This window comes from Morchella sextelata (genome assembly GCF_020137385.1).
Source record: "Morchella sextelata strain SCLS chromosome Unknown scls_22, whole genome shotgun sequence".
Classification (NCBI taxonomy): domain Eukaryota; kingdom Fungi; phylum Ascomycota; class Pezizomycetes; order Pezizales; family Morchellaceae; genus Morchella; species Morchella sextelata.
The window spans coordinates 175,880-195,671 of NW_025408637.1; the positions used below are offsets into that span (position 1 = coordinate 175,880).

The 19,792-nt window shown below is 49.6% G+C and overlaps 7 protein-coding genes across 7 annotated transcripts; 3 read left to right on the top strand and 4 right to left on the bottom strand.

The window, feature by feature from the left end:
• Positions 1 to 1,320: 1,320 nt before the first annotated feature.
• H6S33_006993 (uncharacterized protein) lies at positions 1,321 to 2,655 on the bottom strand (the record flags this gene model as incomplete). Its single annotated transcript, XM_044838622.1, has 1 exon — positions 1,321 to 2,655. The coding sequence occupies one exon, from the start codon at positions 2,653 to 2,655 to the stop codon at positions 1,321 to 1,323; it is 1,335 nt and encodes a 444-aa protein (XP_044689157.1).
• A 262-nt stretch (positions 2,656 to 2,917) lies between these two features.
• H6S33_006994 (uncharacterized protein) lies at positions 2,918 to 4,036 on the bottom strand (the record flags this gene model as incomplete). The annotated part of the gene is made up of 3 exons (XM_044838623.1): positions 2,918 to 3,443; positions 3,499 to 3,523; positions 3,574 to 4,036. 3 exons carry the CDS (start codon positions 4,034 to 4,036, stop codon positions 2,918 to 2,920), a joined length of 1,014 nt encoding a protein of 337 aa, XP_044689158.1.
• A 2,399-nt stretch (positions 4,037 to 6,435) lies between these two features.
• Positions 6,436 to 6,602, bottom strand: H6S33_006995 (uncharacterized protein; the record flags this gene model as incomplete). Its single annotated transcript, XM_044838624.1, has 1 exon — positions 6,436 to 6,602. A coding segment is annotated over one exon (167 nt), but the record flags the coding sequence as incomplete, so codon positions are not given.
• Positions 6,603 to 7,433: 831 nt separating this feature from the next.
• On the top strand, positions 7,434 to 8,065 carry H6S33_006996 (uncharacterized protein; the record flags this gene model as incomplete). The annotated part of the gene is made up of 3 exons (XM_044838625.1): positions 7,434 to 7,480; positions 7,534 to 7,765; positions 7,802 to 8,065. 3 exons carry the CDS (start codon positions 7,434 to 7,436, stop codon positions 8,063 to 8,065), a joined length of 543 nt encoding a protein of 180 aa, XP_044689160.1.
• Positions 8,066 to 13,276: 5,211 nt separating this feature from the next.
• On the top strand, positions 13,277 to 14,025 carry H6S33_006997 (uncharacterized protein; the record flags this gene model as incomplete). The annotated part of the gene is made up of 2 exons (XM_044838626.1): positions 13,277 to 13,881; positions 13,941 to 14,025. The coding sequence occupies 2 exons, from the start codon at positions 13,277 to 13,279 to the stop codon at positions 14,023 to 14,025; spliced, it is 690 nt and encodes a 229-aa protein (XP_044689161.1).
• Positions 14,026 to 15,314: 1,289 nt separating this feature from the next.
• Positions 15,315 to 16,270, bottom strand: H6S33_006998 (uncharacterized protein; the record flags this gene model as incomplete). The annotated part of the gene is made up of 4 exons (XM_044838627.1): positions 15,315 to 15,335; positions 15,416 to 15,541; positions 15,616 to 15,711; positions 15,773 to 16,270. 4 exons carry the CDS (start codon positions 16,268 to 16,270, stop codon positions 15,315 to 15,317), a joined length of 741 nt encoding a protein of 246 aa, XP_044689162.1.
• Positions 16,271 to 17,044: 774 nt separating this feature from the next.
• Positions 17,045 to 17,883, top strand: H6S33_006999 (uncharacterized protein; the record flags this gene model as incomplete). The annotated part of the gene is made up of 3 exons (XM_044838629.1): positions 17,045 to 17,644; positions 17,706 to 17,804; positions 17,863 to 17,883. The coding sequence occupies 3 exons, from the start codon at positions 17,045 to 17,047 to the stop codon at positions 17,881 to 17,883; spliced, it is 720 nt and encodes a 239-aa protein (XP_044689163.1).
• Between the last annotated feature and the right edge of the window lie 1,909 nt (positions 17,884 to 19,792).

Consider the following 19,792-nt stretch of genomic DNA (forward strand, 5'->3'; position numbering starts at 1 on the left):
CCCAAAGCCAGCCACCTAAGTCCAAGCAGCTGTGGAACCAAAAATGGTGCAGTGCAGGTTGCAGAACACGGTTGATATAGATCTCTGCATTAATAGTGCCCCAATTTGGCCGGTCCCAGAATACTAGTCTGTATATGAATTAGGTATTATGAAAAAAGAAAAAAATTCCGGAATGCTAACTCAGATTTGGTACCTCCTACAATCGCTGCCCATATCATAATTGAATTCGATTTTTTGAACTTTGGGACGATGCAGTCCTCTTCAAAAACCTCTTCTTTACCTATTGAATTAATTAGTAATTTATTCAAGTTTATCTAACGGTTATTATATTGTATTGAGTTACCTGTTTTACGTGTGATATAGGTTTTACCGGCTGACCCACTCAACCAAATGTAGCATTCATCAGTCCAGATTGTCTTCCTCCAGTCTGTAACGGTCCAGTTTTGATGACGACGGGCAAATTCAAGCCGTCTCATCTTATGTGCAGCCGTCAAATATACCTTCTTGCGTGCAATGCGACGGACATAACCCTCTTGAGAAAGGCACGCCTAATTGTTTCTTGGCTGGCATTTATGCCTTCTTCGGAAGCGATTTGGAATAGAGGTTTCCGGCGATTCTCGGTGTCGAGGGTAACTCTTTGAACTAAAGCTTTACGGGTTGAGGTATCGATTTTGCAAGGTATTCCTTTCTTTTTTTTAGGAGTTGCTGGTCCTCGACAGATGGCAAAGATGGTGCTAACACTAAGCCTTGATTGCTAGCAATTTTTTGAAAGGTCCAATAAGCCCTGAACCGGAGTGCATGAATATAGCAGCGTTGCTTGTAAGAGACTTCATGAGTTTTGATAGCCATTGATAGAGGAATAGTAATCTGTTCTACGGGTTTTTTACACAACTAGAATGGCTTTTTATTCTCTATTTCCTCTACTCGCTCCCGTTTGCACTTGTTCCCGTTTGCATTCGTTCTCATTTGCATTATAACACGGCAGTATAATTTGATACCAGATCCCTGCCAGACCCCGGTCCGAAACCCCTGTCAAGATTTCGGATCGGCGCGCGCATTTTCTGGTTCTTTTCGTGGTAAGCAAGTACTCTTCTGTTTGTGTTCCCTTTTCCTACCAGCGACACCGTTCTGTCCATAAATCAATGATATATCATAGGATGAATTAATAGTCTATTTCGGGTCACCATGAACTACCGGAGAATGCTCAAGTAATGACAAATGAAATACCAAGTAGAAAACATATATTGACAGATATAAACTAAGAAAATACAAGAGGCAAAATCTAGGGGCTATTTCACCTCCGGCTCATACACTCCGAAATCATGTAAACATCAAACTTCTAAAACTGAACGATCGAACCAATACGGCCAAGGGCAGTGCGATAACTCGGTCTTTGAACAAGTACTCACTCCATCTGGGTAACTCATAATCATCTTCCGGGTCATACTTAGCACCATGCTTCCGCAAAATCGAAACCCTCTCATCATTCTCTCCCGTAAGTTCCATAGCTAGAGATAATGCAGTCCCACTCTTAGTTCCATAATTGACATCGGCCCCATATTCTATAAGCTTTTTCATTGCAGAGAGATTGTTGTATTTGACTGCAAAGATGAGTGGTGTAAACCCACTCCTATTAACAGAGTTTGGGTTTGCATTATACTCAAGAAGTACCGCAACAACTTGATTTAACGCAAGACGTATCGCATGAGATAGTGGTGGATTGTAGCCCTTATAAACCCTGCTTGTATCGGCGCCCCTTTGGATGAGAATTATTGCTCTCGCAGCATCACGGAGAGAGATCATCCGGGAAAGAAATGGAAGATCGATTTCTGGCAATATTAAGTTTGGATCCATACCGTGATCTAATAGTAAGTTCATCATGGTAGGCGTACATTCCTCTAACGACCTTAATCTCCATCTCTCAGGAAGGATGTGATTAGATTTCGGACCCAAATACTTAGACTTCATAGCATAGTCCTTGGGCATGAGGCCGATGCCATTCACAAGCAAGACCTTGACAACCGAGTGCCTATCTCGACGGATCGCAGACCAAATGAGATACGGATACTCATCCATGAGCTTCTTGACCAGCTTTAATATACCTGGAGGGATGTCCTCATGCTCATCCATGATCTTTTCCATATGGTAATGCCAATACACATCTGCATAATTAAGTCGCATAGTGGGGGGTAGATGGAGGTTATAGACACAACCCGGATACTCTTCTGCATAAATAACCGCCATCATATCGGGTATAAGGCCGTTATAGACACAACCCGGATAATCCAAATCCAAACACTGTATACAGGATCGGGACATTTCCACATGTGGGCTTGGTGGATTAACATCGTATATCTTGAGTCGTTCACCAGACCGTTCATCAGACCGTTCATCAGACCGTTTTTTGACATAGTATGTATGCGCATTCAGGAACTCTTGGGTGGTTTGATGCATAAGGCGCATATAACCACCCTTATCCACACTCAACAAGTTGAAACATGCGTCAACAATGGTTTGTGTCTTGTACTTCTGTGCTGCTTCCTCCAACGTCTTTGTTCTCTCCTCGATTCCGAGGAGGGCTTTCAATTCAAATGCGTTTATCAGTTCGGCTGCGTGGACTGTCCACATCAGAGCGCGCCTTGCAAGCTCCTTCATAGCAGGCGACTGGGCATTTATTTTCTTAAAGATACGGTGATACAAGTCGTTGATATCTGCCGGAAGCGATTGCAATTCCCTCAGGATATCAGCAGCAGATGGTTAGCTGTAGATGTACTCTAACATGCAATAAACCCAGAGAAACCTTTCTCGACGGTTAGAATACTAATTCCAGAATAGATTGAACAATGGGACCTTCCTACATTCCATTCGACTGAGAGAGAAGGCAGTCCTTGATTGTTTCCTTCAACTGTGGCGATATCTAACAGAGGTTGTCCTCCTCAGAGCGGCTTTCGATGAAGTTATCGACATATACGGTGAAATCATCTTGGACCTTTTTAGCTTCTACCTTCAATTTGCCGAATCCCTTAGAGAACGTGATTCTGATATCTCTCTCAACCCTACTCGTAACAAAGACCTTAAGTCGGGATGATGGTGCCTGTAGAAGCTTTACAAGATATGGGAGGAGGTATTCTCTGTGCTCCTTGACGCATTCGTCCATGGCGTCAATCACCAAGAATGTCTGTTGAGACCTAGAGACTATCCCTTCTAGGACTGCCTCAAGGGACTGTAGCCTTGGTCTCTCTTTATTTGCATCACACTTTTCGTAGAGATCGATCATGTCATCAGGGAGAATAGTCAACTGACGGCAGAGCTGTTTTAGTAAGATGCAAAGAAGATCAGCTGGACGCTGAACTTCCAATACCTTGTAGTTGAAGTAGACGAAGCAGATGTGGGATGAATCTGTGACGGGTATAGTATCACGAATATGCTCTAGGACGATAGATCTGAGAGAGATATGTTAACGGTATTCAAACAAAAAAAGTACTGGGGAATAAATACGTTAAAACAGACTTCCCAACGCCCGCTTTTTCAAGATTAGCACGTGCTCTAATTTGAAGGGTTTGGTAGTCTTACGAGTTCCATGGCACCATGGCAGACAAGACATGATAGAGGAGATCCATGCCAGAAAGTCTGGCGACTTCAACAGCCACTCGCCCGTGGTTCGGAATTGCTTCTTTCTTATCCGGTCGTGATCTTGTTCGAAGTCGAAAGGTGATAGCCAAGATAACAGCTCACCACGTACCTCTATGCTTCTGACCTTTGCTTGTTCTATTTTGTTTAGTAGGGATTCTTGCTGAACCATATGCTCGATGTAATTACCCATAGCCTTTACTTTCTCTTCTTCGTCCTTCAGCTTCCGTTTTTTTTCATCTTCTTCCTCCTCGATCCGGCGTCTCTTTTCGTCTTCTTCTCCCTTCTCCTTCTGTCTCTTCAGCTCCTCTATATTGATTGTACGGATTACGATGTCAATATGGTCCTTGAACTGATTATATATGATCGTGAGATCGTCCCGTAGTGACGCTTTTGTTCCAAACATTGCTTTTGCAGAGGTAAAGCCTACAACAAAAAACCTGTCAGCCTAGTTTGTAGTCTTTAGAATCGCCAAGGACCTACGATCGCGATTTCCGTTCTTTGAAAGATAAACCTGTCGAGTCTTTCTACATACGCAAAGTAAATCTCCATAGACAGAGCATAGTGCCTGTTGATCGATACATTAGTACATATATTTCATTGAAGGTAGCAATTACTAGCCATACCTCTTTGATCAATTGATGATCTTTATATAGATTTCCGATATTCGCCAAATAACATAAATGCTTGCCCATTCCATGTAATGTGTTCGTTATCATATCGAATAACTCGACCATCCTTATCCCAATCTACCTCTCTCTTTAAGTACAACTAAACTGCTGCTGCCACCTTGTACCTAAGCTAGTCGTTTACTGTGTTCCTATCTTCAACCCTGACCCTTATCAATCTAGCCTAGTTGCGGCTAATCCCACACAGTCATAAACCGTCACCAGCACACACCCACAGTCGATATCCTATTTTCCTGCCCGCCTATAAATGCCCACCTATATAAAGGGTCTATTTTGGTATTTAGATAAATCGAGCAAGTTTATTAACGCACACTACAGTATCCGGTAGAATTATTGCGAAAGTCAGAACTAAAAGGGTGGGTTTCTTGGCCCGTGCTCACTGCAAAAATTCCTTTGAGAGCCAATGGGACTATCGGGTCACGGAAAACCCACTTTCGCATTAATTCTACCAGAATCTGTACATTTCTGCCAAAGTTTGGTATTTGCGCCGGGTTTCGCAGAATGTCTTGGCACCACAGCAACCACAAAATACCAGACTGGGTACGAGGTCAGGAATGATTAATATATTTAGAATATACGCTCTCGTACTCTCGAATATCGCGATGTACCTTGCTGTCTACCCCTACCAGACTCTGACAGACCGCAAACCACCCCACCCCAGCGACCATCACCAACCCTAACCCTGTTTACCAACGTCAAGCAGTCCCACCAACGTACAGCAAACTCGGGGACTCCATGATGAGGAAGAAAGAGTTCCAACCACCCCGGATGTGCGTTTTTGCCAGATGCTGCCTTCTGAAAGCTGATCGGTATTATCTATAACCTAGCGGAGTATGTGTAGTTTTCTGCCTATTTTTGACGGGGGTTGGACCACCATTCCAAAGCTTCCTGCGGACACCCACACCGTCCCTCACCCTTGTCAAGCTATACTAAGGTTGTTCTTTCCACGCCAGTTGAGAGCAAGAGTGGTCTCTACCTCTCCATGAGCCGAGCTGTCTTAATTGAGCCTGTTCCATGATTACACGAGCTTCGAGCCAAAGATACCATACTTCAACTAGATATTTGAGAGGTGAGAACTGGAAACTGGTATCTATAATGATTTTTATGCGTTGAGGACTTAGGGGTAATGCTGGTACTATTGAAACCACTTTCGCCAATCTCGCTGCTTTTCCATGTCTCCAACTTTTGGAGGGAGAAATCTTGGCATTGACCGCAAGCGTCATCTGTATCACGGGCCTGTACTAGAAGCTCGAGTTCTGTGAGCTCTACCTCTCATTGAGCTGAGCCAGCTCGACCTTTTAGTCCGGCTCGACTACGGCCGACTCATGGACCACACTACCGGCGGCGTCAAGTACATCCAAGATTTCTTTATAACAGTGCGTACCTCATTGTATTACAAGAGTAGAAGTTTAACGATTGTAGGATTTGCGAGTAGAAAGAAACTTTGAGTCTTAGGGGTACAGATGTTCAATGGTTATAGCACCATTTTTACGCCCGAGTATCTTTTCTTCTAATCAAAGTATTGGACCAGGTTTGCAATACATCTTCGGGAATCTGCATGCTGGTGGCGTTCCGTATGCTCAGGGCTTTCAACAGTACGAAGACGAGCGGCCACGTCCTCGATGCATGCCAGACATAGACAGTGGGCCAAAATAATCCGGAGCTTAGCCTGCCCGGCTCGGGTGAGGCCATTCTTTTCTAGTTTAGGGTATACCACTTCTTGCGCTCCGTTAATATCGGCCTTGAGGGCAACAGTACCGACCCTTGAGCCTGGAGGAGACCCCCGAACCTCACATCGAGTGTCCTTGTCGATTGCACCTGGGAGCCCGGTGTTGTAACAGTTCTCTGGATATATCCGTGCTCTGTTTTCCGCAATCAGCTGCCGCTTTGCCTCGCCAGCCCTGCCCCCACGGAGCACGTAGAACGTATCCCCAATTGAGAAACCCGAAACCCCACTCCTGCACCCTATCCCCGGGCCCACGATCAAGACCACGCACCCTGCCCCCCCCCCCCCCTCTCCCCACGGTATCAACCCCAGCATAGAACTCCCCAAAAAACACCACCTTCCCACACTCCGCCCTCCAACCAAGCGATTCTCTCTACCCACGCTACACACCTTGCTACCAACCCCGCGTAGAAACCCTCCTGCAGCGGCACAAGCAAGATACCGCCGCATGTCTTCGCGGCTACTCGGTGTCCGGGGGTAATTATAAGGTATCTTTGCAGATTATGACAGCGGGGTGTTGCGATGCTAGGGTTGTCATGAATGCACAGTAGTCTCATCGTTGCTTGCTACTATAGTCCCTCTTGGGGGGGGGGGGGGTGTTTGATGTCGAACCTGTCGTATGTATCGGCAGGATTTCCGTGCTGTCGAACTATGTATTGAACCCTGGGGTGTGATCGTTGGCGTTGAGGTACACAGGCGCCAGTGTGTGCAATGTGCGGATTTGCTGATCCCCCCCCCCGGACAGGCGGTTCGAAGGCCATCAGCTATTTGGGTGATCAGGGGGTGTTGGAGGTCTCTCTGTTCTGCGTTCTGGTGAAAGTAGGTACGGTGTCTTGGCGTACCTTACTTGATACGCCTTGGCAGCTTGTGGACACGGCTTGGCGCAAGGTACGAGTGATATCCTGTGCACCACTTAGGCGCCAGGATCACATCTTTTATTTACCTAATATTCCCAGGTCGGAATGACTGCCATTGCACGAATAGTCCAGGCTCGCTCGACCTGTAACCCTCAAATTCATAATATTTACAACTGCTGTCGGTGATCATGATTTCATCAACTTCAATCTAAGGTGTTACACATGTGTACTACCGATGTATTGCCTGACTTCATACGTACCTCTCCCATCACCCTATCCCACCAGCTTAGCTATCTAGGTGTACCCCCAATTCTACTTCCAACTACCATCTAATCTACCCAACTTACCCTACCCTACCCTCTCCTACCCTTAACGCTTACTACCGTCATGCCCCCACTGGTACCAGCACCAACCTACCACTGCCTCCGCCTCACTGCCGATGGTACCTTCCATCCAATGCATCTCCTACACCGCCATTGATAATGCCACCATCCTGAGGGTGATGACAATGCCTTCGATAATGTCGCTGACATGCGCCCGTACTGGTCCGGCAACTACCAGGATTGCCTGATGCAGCGGTACGTGATGTACCCGGACTTTGGCGGTGAGCTGCTCATCTACTACTGCGCAGGAGGTGGCGCGGACTGGTCAACCAACAGGATGCTGCTCAAATGCGTGCTGTGTGCACCGTGCTCAAGCAGTTGTTCCACGCGGGTGAGATATTCGACTATATGTTCTACTACGAGGACGTGTTTGTGGTACGGCTGGGCGAGGGGTGGCTGGATACGGGGTGCAGGGCGGTGTTTGAAGATATAGAGGTGGCCATTATGGAGGAGGTGGTGGAGATGGTGGAGGTACTGGTAGTGAGTAATTAGCTGAATGGGTTTTTGGAGTATCAGAAGAGTCAGAATGAGATGTTTGGTAGCAAGGGGGGGAAGGAGAGGGCGAGGGGAATGAAGACGGTGGTGTTGACGATGAATAGGGTGAAGAGGCGGAAGATGGGGGAGGATGATGAGATACTGAAGCAGTTGAAGAGGAGTAAGATGGAGGAGGAGCTCGAGAATAAAAAGGAGAGCAAGAATGAGAAGGAGGGCGAGGATGAAGAGGTCGTTTGGGATGAGGATGAGGGTAAGGATGAGGAGGAGGGTGAGGATGATGAGTAAAGTGGGATTGGCGGAGTTGGAACAAAAGGAACAGGAAGGCAAGATGGGCTGTGGGTGAGAGTTGTCCATCGAAACTACTGAGGAATGTTTGGGTAAAAACATCATTTCTATATCTATATGTTTATGGTGGCGTTTTTATTTCAAACCACCATATTGTTGCGGGCAACGAATGGACTTTTAGCATCGCCTTCCGTCCCACGGGACGTATTTTTATGTAGCCAAATTGATAATTCTCTCAGTTCTATCGAATCCTGCATCCTCATACCTTCCATCTATCACTTTTCAACTGTAGGAGGACTTCATGCGGTGAGAAGGACACCATCTATTGTTCCTCGGCAGCTACCTGGAACTCGCGCTTTCCTTCCTGCCCATACAAACTCTCTGTAACTGATATGCTCTCCTGGATAAAGTCGGATATTAAACATTTTCCCGAAAGCATTTAGCGAGTGATATGTGGAATGCGCTCTGTGATCTTCTGATTCAGAGCTCTGAAGCACTGAGAGCTCTTCTGCGAAAGGGGAATCAGCCTTTCTTGCCTATTACGTATTCAATCATATACGAGTACGACTCTCGAGCGTGTACTCCAGTTGCCCCATTGACCTGTCCAAACGCCATGCTACTACAATTGCACCTCGCTATACATTAGCTTCCGCTACTGCACTGCTGTATGAACTAATGTATTATTAAGTAATCTCAACCATTGTGCCTAACAACAGTGTACATAATTAGCCCGTAGGCCCGCAGGGATGCAGGCCTGGAGGAAGGAAGGAGCGGAGGGTCTGGTAGGTAGGCATATATGCAGTCAGGCGCGGAGGTAGGAAGGCAGGTAGGCAGAGTTTTGTAGCGCGCTAGCACATATGTATATTTGTAGGCCATATGTCACGGTCAGACGCGGCGTCGCAACGCCCGCACCCATCCACGACCCAAACCCGTGCTATTACGAGTAACACCACAGCAAACCCAATTGATCCTTTTGAAAGCTGGTTTTTTGTATAGTTGTTAAATAGTACATAAATAAAAATAATTTGACATTTAATATCTTGTGTACCAACCCCTTGCCTTTATAACAGCCTCTATTCTCCTAGGTATACTTCAACCAGCCTAACCAATGAATCATCAGGTAACAGTTCCCAGCAATGAATAAGAGCTTCCTCCATGAGGGTTTTAATACTTGAGGTGATCTAGTATCATATGCCAATTGAGGGTAGTGTTGATAGTAGAGCTTCTTGAGGTGTACCCAAACATTCTCAATGGGATTTACATCAAGTGAATAGGCAGGCCAATCCTCAAGAACATCCATCCCATGCTCCTCCAACCTTTGAGTAGTAAGACTAGCAGTGTGTACCCTAGTATCATCTTGCATGAAGATTGGCCTGATAACCTTCTCCTGTAGCTCTGTCAAAAAATCCAGAAGAGAGAACTCAAGAGTCCTGATATATGACTCTGTACTTGCTCTCACCCATTCTCCCACTATAACCCCACAACAGGTCCCTTTCAATTCCCTGGCAAAGCATACCTAAATCATCTTTGATACCCCTCCTGACTTCCTAATACCTTGACATACTCGGGAAGCCATTTTTCGTTCACTGTTCTAAAATCCCAAGAGACATATAGATCTCCATATTTCTGAACACAAAATGTAGCTAGCCTCCTCTTGATTGTTCTATCTGAAATTTGGACTGCGAAATTCTGGCGGAGCTGTTTATAAGAAATTTTGTGCTCACATCTACAGGAGATGAAGAGTTGTCTATCATCTCTAACAGTAGTTTTTGAAAGTATGTCAGTTCTGGTTGTGGATTTAATTTGATCAGTCTTCTCATACCCTGCCATGGCATTGGCAAGAGTTGACCTTGGTACTTTGAGGAGCTTAGTAATTGCTGAATAAGAGCCGCCAAAATGCTTTATTCGAATTCCTTGCCATAGCACGGACTGCGGCCACTTCCTACTATCTGTTTTGCAGATTTTGGGTATCAATGGGGTTAGGCATCGTAGTTGTGGTTGCACGATATAGCATGACATGACCTCTCTTGAGCAGTTATGAAAATTTTGATTGAGGCATGCACTTTGCTTTACCCTTACTTCCGGCATCGAGCTGTACATACATACTATCACATAGATAAATATATGACTATCGCACGGAGTTATGAGTATGGATTGAGACTATCATTCCAGAAAAGTTAATTGCGGTGATTCTGACAAGCTATAGTTATTACTTGAAGTGGTTCCCCTTTGCTCCTTGAATTGCTAAATTGTAGTATTTACATTTTCTGATAATAATAGTTGCGGACCTTGAGTTCTTTCTATTCTTCTAGATCCCCATTGACTCTCGAAGCCTTCTTTCCAAAGACATTAATCTTTTATCTAAATCATCTATATCCCGGTGAACCCATCTTGATTTTCTTTCTGCCGCTATAGCGTCTCCTCTGTGGTATTGTCTTAATCATGAAATTATCCTCCTATGAGTCCGACTTTCAACCTTATCTTCTCAAACTCGTCTCTCCTCAACCTCGTCTCTCCTCAACCTCATCTCCTCAACCTCAACCTGCTTGGCTCCTCAACCCCCTCTCCTCAACATTGTCTTTGATCCTCAACCTTACCTCTCCTCAACCGGATCTCTACAACTCGCAGAAATGCCTAGAGGTTTTTCCCCTAAACTCTTCTATCGTACTAAAAACGAAAACGTTGATAGGTAGGTTAAATATCAACTAGTCATTGTTAGTATACTAAGATTTGATAGGCATATCGTGATTGAGAACACTGAGAGGGTCGAGAATGCCGAGAATGATGAGAACGCTGAGAATGTTGTAGACGATACCAAGGACATCAAGAACATGGGCCGAGATGACAACCCATATGCTACAGTCAACAGTACTTAACGGAAAAGGAAACCGACCGAAAAATATCAAGTTATATCAGGTGACAGTGATACTGATCACATTGGTTGAGGAGATCCGGTTAGGGGGGGGCGTGGGATTGGGGAGAGACAAGGTTGAGGAGAGGAGGTTGAGGAGTTACGAGGTTGAAGAATATGAGGTTGAAAGTCGGACTCATGGGAGTATATAGTCGGTATTTGGGATCCACACACCTCCATGTAGGAAAAAATGGGATGTGATTCCACCCGGAAGCACGCAGCAGGTATAGGAATCCGAGAAATCCAACCCAGCAAGGGTCATCAATACGCTCCTCAAACAGTAACGGAGTCACACTGCGTGGATTCGAGATATGTACATAATACATATTTAAGTTGGCACAGGGGCCTGTCTCATGGCGACCAATGATGGTGGGTCCGGATTCTGCAGGTGAATGATATTTGATGAGTCACAAATCCCGCCCTTCCATGAAAGGAATTACCAACCCCACCGAGGAAAAAGGCTTGTTTGTATCTGCATGTACCGTTATTTCTGAGTTATACGCACATGGGCTTGAAGCAAGGTGGTGGTAGAAAAGAATGGAAATGATGCTTGCTGATTGGCTTAAGTTACGGGAATATGCATACACCACCAGGTTTCCTTGGCTTTCCTCCCACCACTTTGCTTTAAGCCCACAGGCGTATAACCCAGAAATAACGGTACCCGTTTAGATGCGAGATATGTAGGTTGCCCAGGATACCCGGAGGTAGTAACAGGTGTAAAAGCACATGGCTGACTGATCACAGTTGTGGTGTTTGCGCCAGGAAAATGCACAGGTACATACGTGAAGATACAAACGAGCGTTTTTTCCTCTGCGAGCTGGTGGTGGTGGTGGTGCTTTTGATGGAAGTGCGATTTCCGACTCATCAAATATCACTCACCCTTAGAATCCGGACCCACCATCCCCATTAGTTTCCACAGGACCCATGCGCCAAGTTTGCACATGCCATAGCGGCGAATTCCGGACAGAGTCTATAAGCCGGCGATAAAGAGCCGCACACCCACCACCGGTACTTCCGCGGCTGGTACCAGGCTACGTGCGGCTTTGGCGAGTGGTGCATGTGCGCCGCAACGGCGGGTATGAGGTTTGGGAGAACCTGGAGTATCACAGGGTGTGTGTGTGTGTATGTGGCACGATTGTGTTGCAGGAGGGGACAAACGGGCGGCTTTCGGAGAATGTTTGAGACTTGGGCCTTATCGATATTGGGATTTTGTAGGTTTGTTGGGCATGCAGGGCTGGTGGCTTTAGTTGCAGTCGCAACTCGATATGCCGGGACTCAATGCACCGGATCCCTTTCTGTCCCGTACGTACAAGATCCTCTAAAAATATTATTTTTCCTACTGCAAAGTCAATTTGCTACCCCGGATTTTTTGCGATCCTGTACGAAATCCTTCGAATCTTGGCAATCCGGCATTTCGAGTTGCGACTGTGGCATTATATCTTGTCATACGACCGAATCATATCGGACAAGGTTGCTAAATATAATTTTTTCCTGATGCCTGGGTATTATTGCATGTACTTAGCTAGCTGTCCTTTGCCCAACACACCTATCTATTTGTCGGAACGATTGAGCTTATTGTGTTTAGGTTCCGGAGACGGTTAAACGGATGGGGCCACCCCTATAGCTAAGGCCTTCGCCGCCATTGAATTGATCATATTCCAGTCGAAGGTGGTATCCATGGAAGTTCAGATATCAGAGTCACTGGAACGAGGGCGGTGGGGGGTGCGGCTGGGTTAGGTTTACTATTTCTTAGTACATATATGTATGTAGTTTTCTATTTCACAGCCGCACATCTACCCACACTCTACAGTCGTTCACCGTCTCTTGACGAATACTGCCACTTGACGAACAGGGACTCCAAGTATGGCAAGCAACAGCCAAGCTGCGAGATCTCCAGTCCTTTTAATTTCTGTTGGCCCAAAGTCCCCTGTTCGTCAAGTGGCAGTATTCGTCCAGCGACGGTGAACGACTGTAGTCATTTTACGTTTATGTAAATCCTGCGTGCAGAAGGCTGCAGAACACTGGGGGAAAACACGCGGTCACTTGGGTCGATACTATATAGGACAGATTTATATCACCCCACCTCCTGCAGTGTCGATCTCATTTCCGAATACCTAGTGATGTCATTATATGACCTTCAATGGGGGGCCTGACATGACTGTTACACAGCGTATCTACCAATGGGTTGCCTGAACCCTCCCATCCCCTATATAGCATCCACCCCGAAGACACTCCACCCGCGACCACCACATACCGGCCACCATCTACACAATCCACCAGAAACACCCACCGCCGCCGCAATGGCCCTACACACGACCTACCAATGCCTCCTCCTGCCCGCCTCCGGCGCGCCCGTCTCGCGCGTCCCCTACACCACCGTCGAGCCCTCCACCTTCCCCAAGGACGACCACTCCGCCCTGTTCGACAATGGCGCGTTCCAGATGGTCCCCGACCTCCGCCCCTACTGGACCGGCGACTACCAAGACCGGCGCTTCCGCCGCTTCATCGTCTCCGAGCACCCGCTCCCTATGCTCGACGGCGAGTTCATCCTCTACTACTCCGTCAGTGCGGATAAGCCCGCCAATAAGACGATTCTCGGCATGCCGGCTGTGCGCGACGCCGTCGAGAGGTCGCGCCGCGCGGGCGTGAGGTTCGAGGATAGGCTGTTTTGGCGCGGGGATGTGCTGGTGGTAAGGCTGGGCGAGGAGTGGGAAATTGCGGAGTTTGAGAAGTTTGAGGATGTGAGGGGGGAGATGGTGCCGCATGTGCTGAAGATGTTGGGGGAGAGAATGTTTACGCCGACCTGGGAGGAGGAGGGCTTGGAGAGGCAGAGGAAGGAGGATGCGTGGTGGGAGAGGCTCGCTGAGAGGGAGAGGGGCATGAAGGAGCGGCTGTTTGCGGGAATGTGAGTCTCTTGCTGGCTAGAATCGCATAATCAGTGATGCGTGGTGCTGACGGTGGCAGGTCGACGGAGCAGAGGGAGAATAAGGAGGTGAGGGACATGGTGGATATACTTGTGGCGTTGTCGGCAAAGGAGGACATGGAGTAAGAGACTCTACACCGTATTCTCTGTGGGGGTGGTTTTGTGAGAGGACCCCACCGTATTACGATCAAGGGAACCTTTAGTAGCTCCGTCCCACGGGACGTATCTTCATGTAGCCGAGTTGATAATCTCAGTTCCATCAGATCGCGTTTCCTCATTACTTTCGTCTATCACTGCACTGCGCACTATACCGCCCAAGAACTAAAGACAAGACTCAATAAGCATCGATCGTGTAGGCCGTTGAACCGTAGGATATGTAACAAGGAAGATGGCGATGCGCCGATAGGGCCTACATAGTTTTATACGGCATTATAACAGCTGAAGATGACAACTATTCATTCCCAAAAGTCCGCAGTTGCAGCCCACGTAGCCTATACGGTGAAACCAACCTTTGTCATAACTACATGTAGTCGCCAATCCAACCTCATCCTCTGACAGCTGCCCATACACATACACGCACATTTAAACCACCCCGACGCCTACAAGCCAGCCCAGAACGGGCACAGCACATGATGTTAGCTCTATCGAGTGATAATCCATGAACTCGGAGCATGACCGTGCCGGTTTATCATATACATTTGTGTGGCGGGGGCCGCGGGGGTGGTAATTGCATAAATCAGAAATGGGCGGGATTAAACTTTACACCCGTACCAGAATCCATCTCCGCATTATCTGTGCGCGGAAGAACGCGGCGGGCAATTTCACTGTTGGAAAAGCTTTACCGCAAACTGCACTGCAGGAGCAAAGATAGCGCTTTGTCTCGTAGCACACATCGCCGCTTGGTCCTGCTGTGGCAGGGCGCAGTTTCCCAGAGATACATGTATACTGTTGTCCTGTGAGGCTCAGGGGGACTTTGAGTATCGACATTGAGTTCAGAGCAAAGCATTGCCGGGGATAAAGTATGAGCCCTCCCAGTGCAGGAGAGCACTGTGAGCACAATAACGAAGAGCACAAGATTCTCAATTTCGCGGCAGCGGGAATAAAACTTTTGCATGTAGAAGGAGAGTCCTATACACAAGGTATTAGCACTATACTAGCGATACCGACTTGAATACGATCTTGACAGTAAGGGCACCTGAGGTTATGTATGTATCATCTCGTGCTACATTTATTATCGTCTTGTGCTTATACATTCTTTTCCCGTCGTGATTACAACACCCCCATCCCCGTCCATGTCCCGTCCCTGTACCCGTCCACCTCCGCACCACCCCCCCCCCCGCCCCATTCCCGCGCCACCACCCCCCCCCCCATTCCCGTAGTCTCCACACCCGCCCCGCCCCGCACTCACAATCCAGCTAGCACCGCTTCACCGTAACCTACACCCACCCACCCCCGCAATCAGCACGCATCCACCCACCCCCCACTTTCGCCCCCCAGAAATGGAAAAAAAACATACCTTCTCCGCCACCCTCCCCCGACAAACCGGACACGTCACATCCCTCGCGCCCCCGCCGGCCCTCCGGCTCCCATACGAGGACCTCTGCCGCCCCAGCCCCACCTCCTCCATCTTGGCACAGCACGCCTGCTCCGCACCTTTTCATCAGCACCACGCAACAACACCGGGGGAGGGGACCCCGGGGGGGGGGGTGGACATACGGTGCAGAGAACAAGGTGCTGGCAAGGCAGCATCAGCACCTCGGCCAGTGCCGTCAGGCACACTACACACGCGGCCTCATCGCCGCCTGCGAAGACCTTTCTCCCCTCCGTCAGCACCACACACAACCCCGGGGGGGGGGGGGGTGGGGTAACATACAGCGCCGTCATCACCCTCCCTCGCCGCCATCCACCCGCGGACAACGCGGTGGACGGCCACGACCTCCTCGAGCGCCACGGCGATGGCCGCGGCCTGGTGCAGCTCCGACTGCGTGGACGCGGAGCGCAGGGTGGCGGCGGCGGAGAGGGTGAGTGCGTGCAGGGTGGTTGGGTGCGTGGTGGGGAGGAACGTGGTCGGGTGGGTGTGCGTTGTGAGGGCGGTGAGGGTGGGGAGGGTGGGGGCCCAGGTGCGGGGGTGGGGGGGAGGGGTGGTGGCGGGGGTGTGGTGCGGGGTGGGGTGCGGGGGGTGGGACATGTTGTGTTGGGGAGGTGGTGGTGCAGCGTAGTGGAGGTAGAGGTGGGGGGTGGACGGGTGGATGAGGGTGATGTGGAGGGGTGGTGGTACAAGGCGTGATTGGTGGGTTTGTGAGGCTCTTTGTATCACGACGCTGGGATAAGCCGTGGCTTGGTGCGCTATAACTACATATAAATCAGCCATTTTGAAACAGTATGTACATAGCTTCGGAATTTTATGCAATGTGCAATCCCAGAATTGATTATTCCTCCGCTTTTTTTTTCTTTTTTTTGGGGGGGGGGGTTAGTAGGGGGTTAGTATAGTAGATCGACGTCCATACATATACGCTAACTACAAGGACTGTGCTTCCTGTCCTGGCCAGCTATATCACAGGTGTTCTCAAGGCCCCCGGGATACCTGGTCTTTCCGCGCAGACGGGTATAAGAACGCAGAGAACCTTCATCTCTTTCCTATCATGAATGCAGCGGCGGTTTCACGGACCTTATTACACGCTTTCTATTCTCACGCGGGATGCACTTTGGCAGCGCAGAACTCAGCTTTAGCGCGCATGCCAAGCCGATATACAAAAGTAAGCTCGAGTGTTGGTTTCATGGCTGGGCAGATTAGCAGCTGTCGTTAGCGAAGTCTATCCGGTCCTCATGTTTTAAATATGCACGTTCTACGATATCTATCGGGATGATCTACCGGTCCGTATCGCGCCATGTCTCTGATTACGTTGTTTCACACACAAACGACATCGATCTGAACCGAACCGAACCATCCTAGCCGCATCTACCCGAGTGACCCCGCCGTCCCGCGCTGCACTGCCGTTGCCAAGCCGCCACTCCAACCCCCCGCGGTCGCTGCTGCCTGGCCTTGGCGCCCACACTCACGTGACCTGCGCACTCCACCTCACCACGCTCAGTCAGTCCCCGCACCCTCGCCAGCCCCCCACCCGCCGCTAAGTAACCATCAGCCATGCCCCAGAACCGCCGCACCCCCGCCGACCTCGATGCCCTGACCCTCCGCCAGCAGGCCGAGCTGCACGCCCCACCCCACCCCGCCAACAACAGAGGCTGGTGGGAGGACCCCCCCTCGCCACCGTCCCCGACCGGCCCAACAGGCACCGACACGCCCTGGTGGCCGTCATGGCATGCGCCCCTGCCGCGGCCGCTGTCGTGGGGCGCCGCAGACCTGGCCATGACACCAAGACACCACGCCGACGACGAGCGCATCATGGCGTCGTTCCTGCGCGAGCGCGAGGCGCGCCTCGAGTCTGTGGACCACCTGCTCTCGTTTGCGGCGCCGCCGGAGGAGGAGGCGGACGCAGAGGCGGCGGCGGCGGAGGTGACGCTGCTGGGGACGGCGCAGCTGCTGGAGACGCTGGCGGGCGAGTTGGTGGCGGGAGGGGAGGCGGAGAGGGCGTGGGCGGGGGTGGATGCGGCGCTGACGGCGCTGGTGGTGCTTGGGTGTGGAGGGGCCAGGGTGGGGGCTGTGGGTGTCGGCGCGTGTGTGCTGTGTTATGCCACGGTGGCGAATGTGGTGTTGAGGCCGTGTGGGCATCTGGTGATGTGTTTGGTGAGTTTTCGTGTGCGCGGGGGTGGGGGAGTGTGTGCTGGCTGACCAGAGGGTGTGGCAGGGCTGTGTGCTGCGTGAGAAGGTTGGTGGGAAGGGCGCGGGGAAGAGGCGGCAGGCGGTGTGTCCGGTGCCCGAGTGCGGGAAGGCGGTGGAGGAGACGGTGTGTTCTTGCATCCCGTGTTTATGAGTGACGGTGCTGATGGGATGGGCGCGTGTAGGTGAAGACATATCGCGGTTAGTTGCCGGCGGACGAGCCGTCGCTGCGGGGTGGAATTCGATGCTTTCGTATTTTCCCGGCGGGGTGGTGGGGTGGGGCTTGTCTATTTGCCACGAACCCTAACCCTGGCCCATTGAGATTTGCCACTAGTATTTATAACAGGACAATTTGTGTATGGATGGATCATGGGTGCATAGGTATAGGCGCAAGACTGAGATGGCGTTCTTTCTTTTTTTTTTTTTTCACTTTGGTCGGTTGGTGATGGGTGGGTTTTGGCTTGTTTGTTATGTTTATTAAGCATTCTGAAACTTCCATGCTTGTTGAATCGTTGATCTTGGTGCAATAACCGTTGTGGGTGCTAGTTGTGCTGTCGTGTGTGTAGGATCCCCCGGACGCGGACTTGAGGGTGCTCTTTCCGAATGTGTTGACGTTTCCAGGCTGTTTGTGATCGTGATCGTGCTGTCGGAGGTTATGCTCGGAAGCGAGTATGAAGTGATGATGGTTGTGCCGCAGACTAGTTTTATACTGTCTGAGAACCTAAACTAACAGATGATTAACCGGGCTCAGCTACGTAAACGCTGAATCATGTCCCAACACCTCCTCTGCGCGTAACCTGCACCGCAACGTCTGTTCCGGAATGCCAGAGCTGTGAGGTGTTGCGCGTGGACCTCGCATCGCCCACGGTTGTAGTGGGCGCAGTATAAATCAAGGCGGTACTGGAACGTGCTTCGTCTTCGCTCGTGGATTACAGAAGAAGATCTTGGACTGGAGAGCAAATATTTAATATCCGGGATGTGCAGGATGGGGTGGAATTGGGTTTGGAGAATTTGTTTTTAGGTTTCTGGCGTTTTGTGGTTGTGGTTGTGGTTGTGGGTACGGTTGGGTTTTGTGCGGGTTGGCTATGAGGAGCTGGTTTTGGGCTGAGATGTAGGCTTTGCGGCCGGGGGAGAGAGGTGGAGGAGGGTGGGCTTCGGCTGCGAGATGGGTATGCCCGGTAATGGAAGTTGGGGGGTCGGGTCGGGGGTGGTTGGCTGCCGTTTGGAAGCTAGACTGGGGAGCTGTGGAAGAGCCGGGTGGGGATTGAGATACTGAATCCGGCGAACTGGTGGGAATTGGTGGTTTTAACGGGGGATTTGGTTGCGAGTCATGGGGTATCACTCGAAAACAAATTCAATCTGGTTCTGGGCGCATGACGAAAGGTCTCGAGAATTGGCCTCGCGATAGAAGTCAAGACAGAATATAACAAAAATCATAGAAGATGGAAGAAGACAAAGCAGAGAAGGACAAGACTCTGCACGTTTCAGGACATGCGAGTGATATCCTGTGACCTACATATCGGCATCAAGGCCGTGTACACACCTGGACTGATGCGGGGATCGATCAGCCTGATAGCCCTAACCCTGTTCGAGCCTACCATAGCAGTAATTGGAAATGTACGTCTGCTCGGGGTTGATGACTGGGGGGATACTCCGGGTAGTAATTTCTCGTTTTTGCTGCACGACTTTGTGTTGCACCCATCACTACACCCCGTTGAAAATCAAAGACCCGACCCGAGGTCTTTGCCCGAGCTTCGGCTTTTAGGTGAGTAGGATCCGCTGTCCTATAGCAGTGATAACAATGCACTTTTGACGCTATTTGAGATACTTTTCTGCGTGTCGTTCATGAACTATCACTCGGTCCGCGACATAATCCCCTGATCTTGTGTTTGAGCATCTCTTGTTGCCTCAAGCCAGAAATGGCTAGACTCGGTGGTGCTATAGATATCCTACAGCGCATAGCTATAGGTCTATTCAGACACCGGTTCGAGACAGTCTTTCTTCTGGTCATAGTCTATCACTCGGCACATGAAACGCACCTAGGTAGAATACTTTTCGCAATCGCGCTGAGGGTAATCGCAAAAGATAATCCGACCCTCACCGCCTTGAGCATTC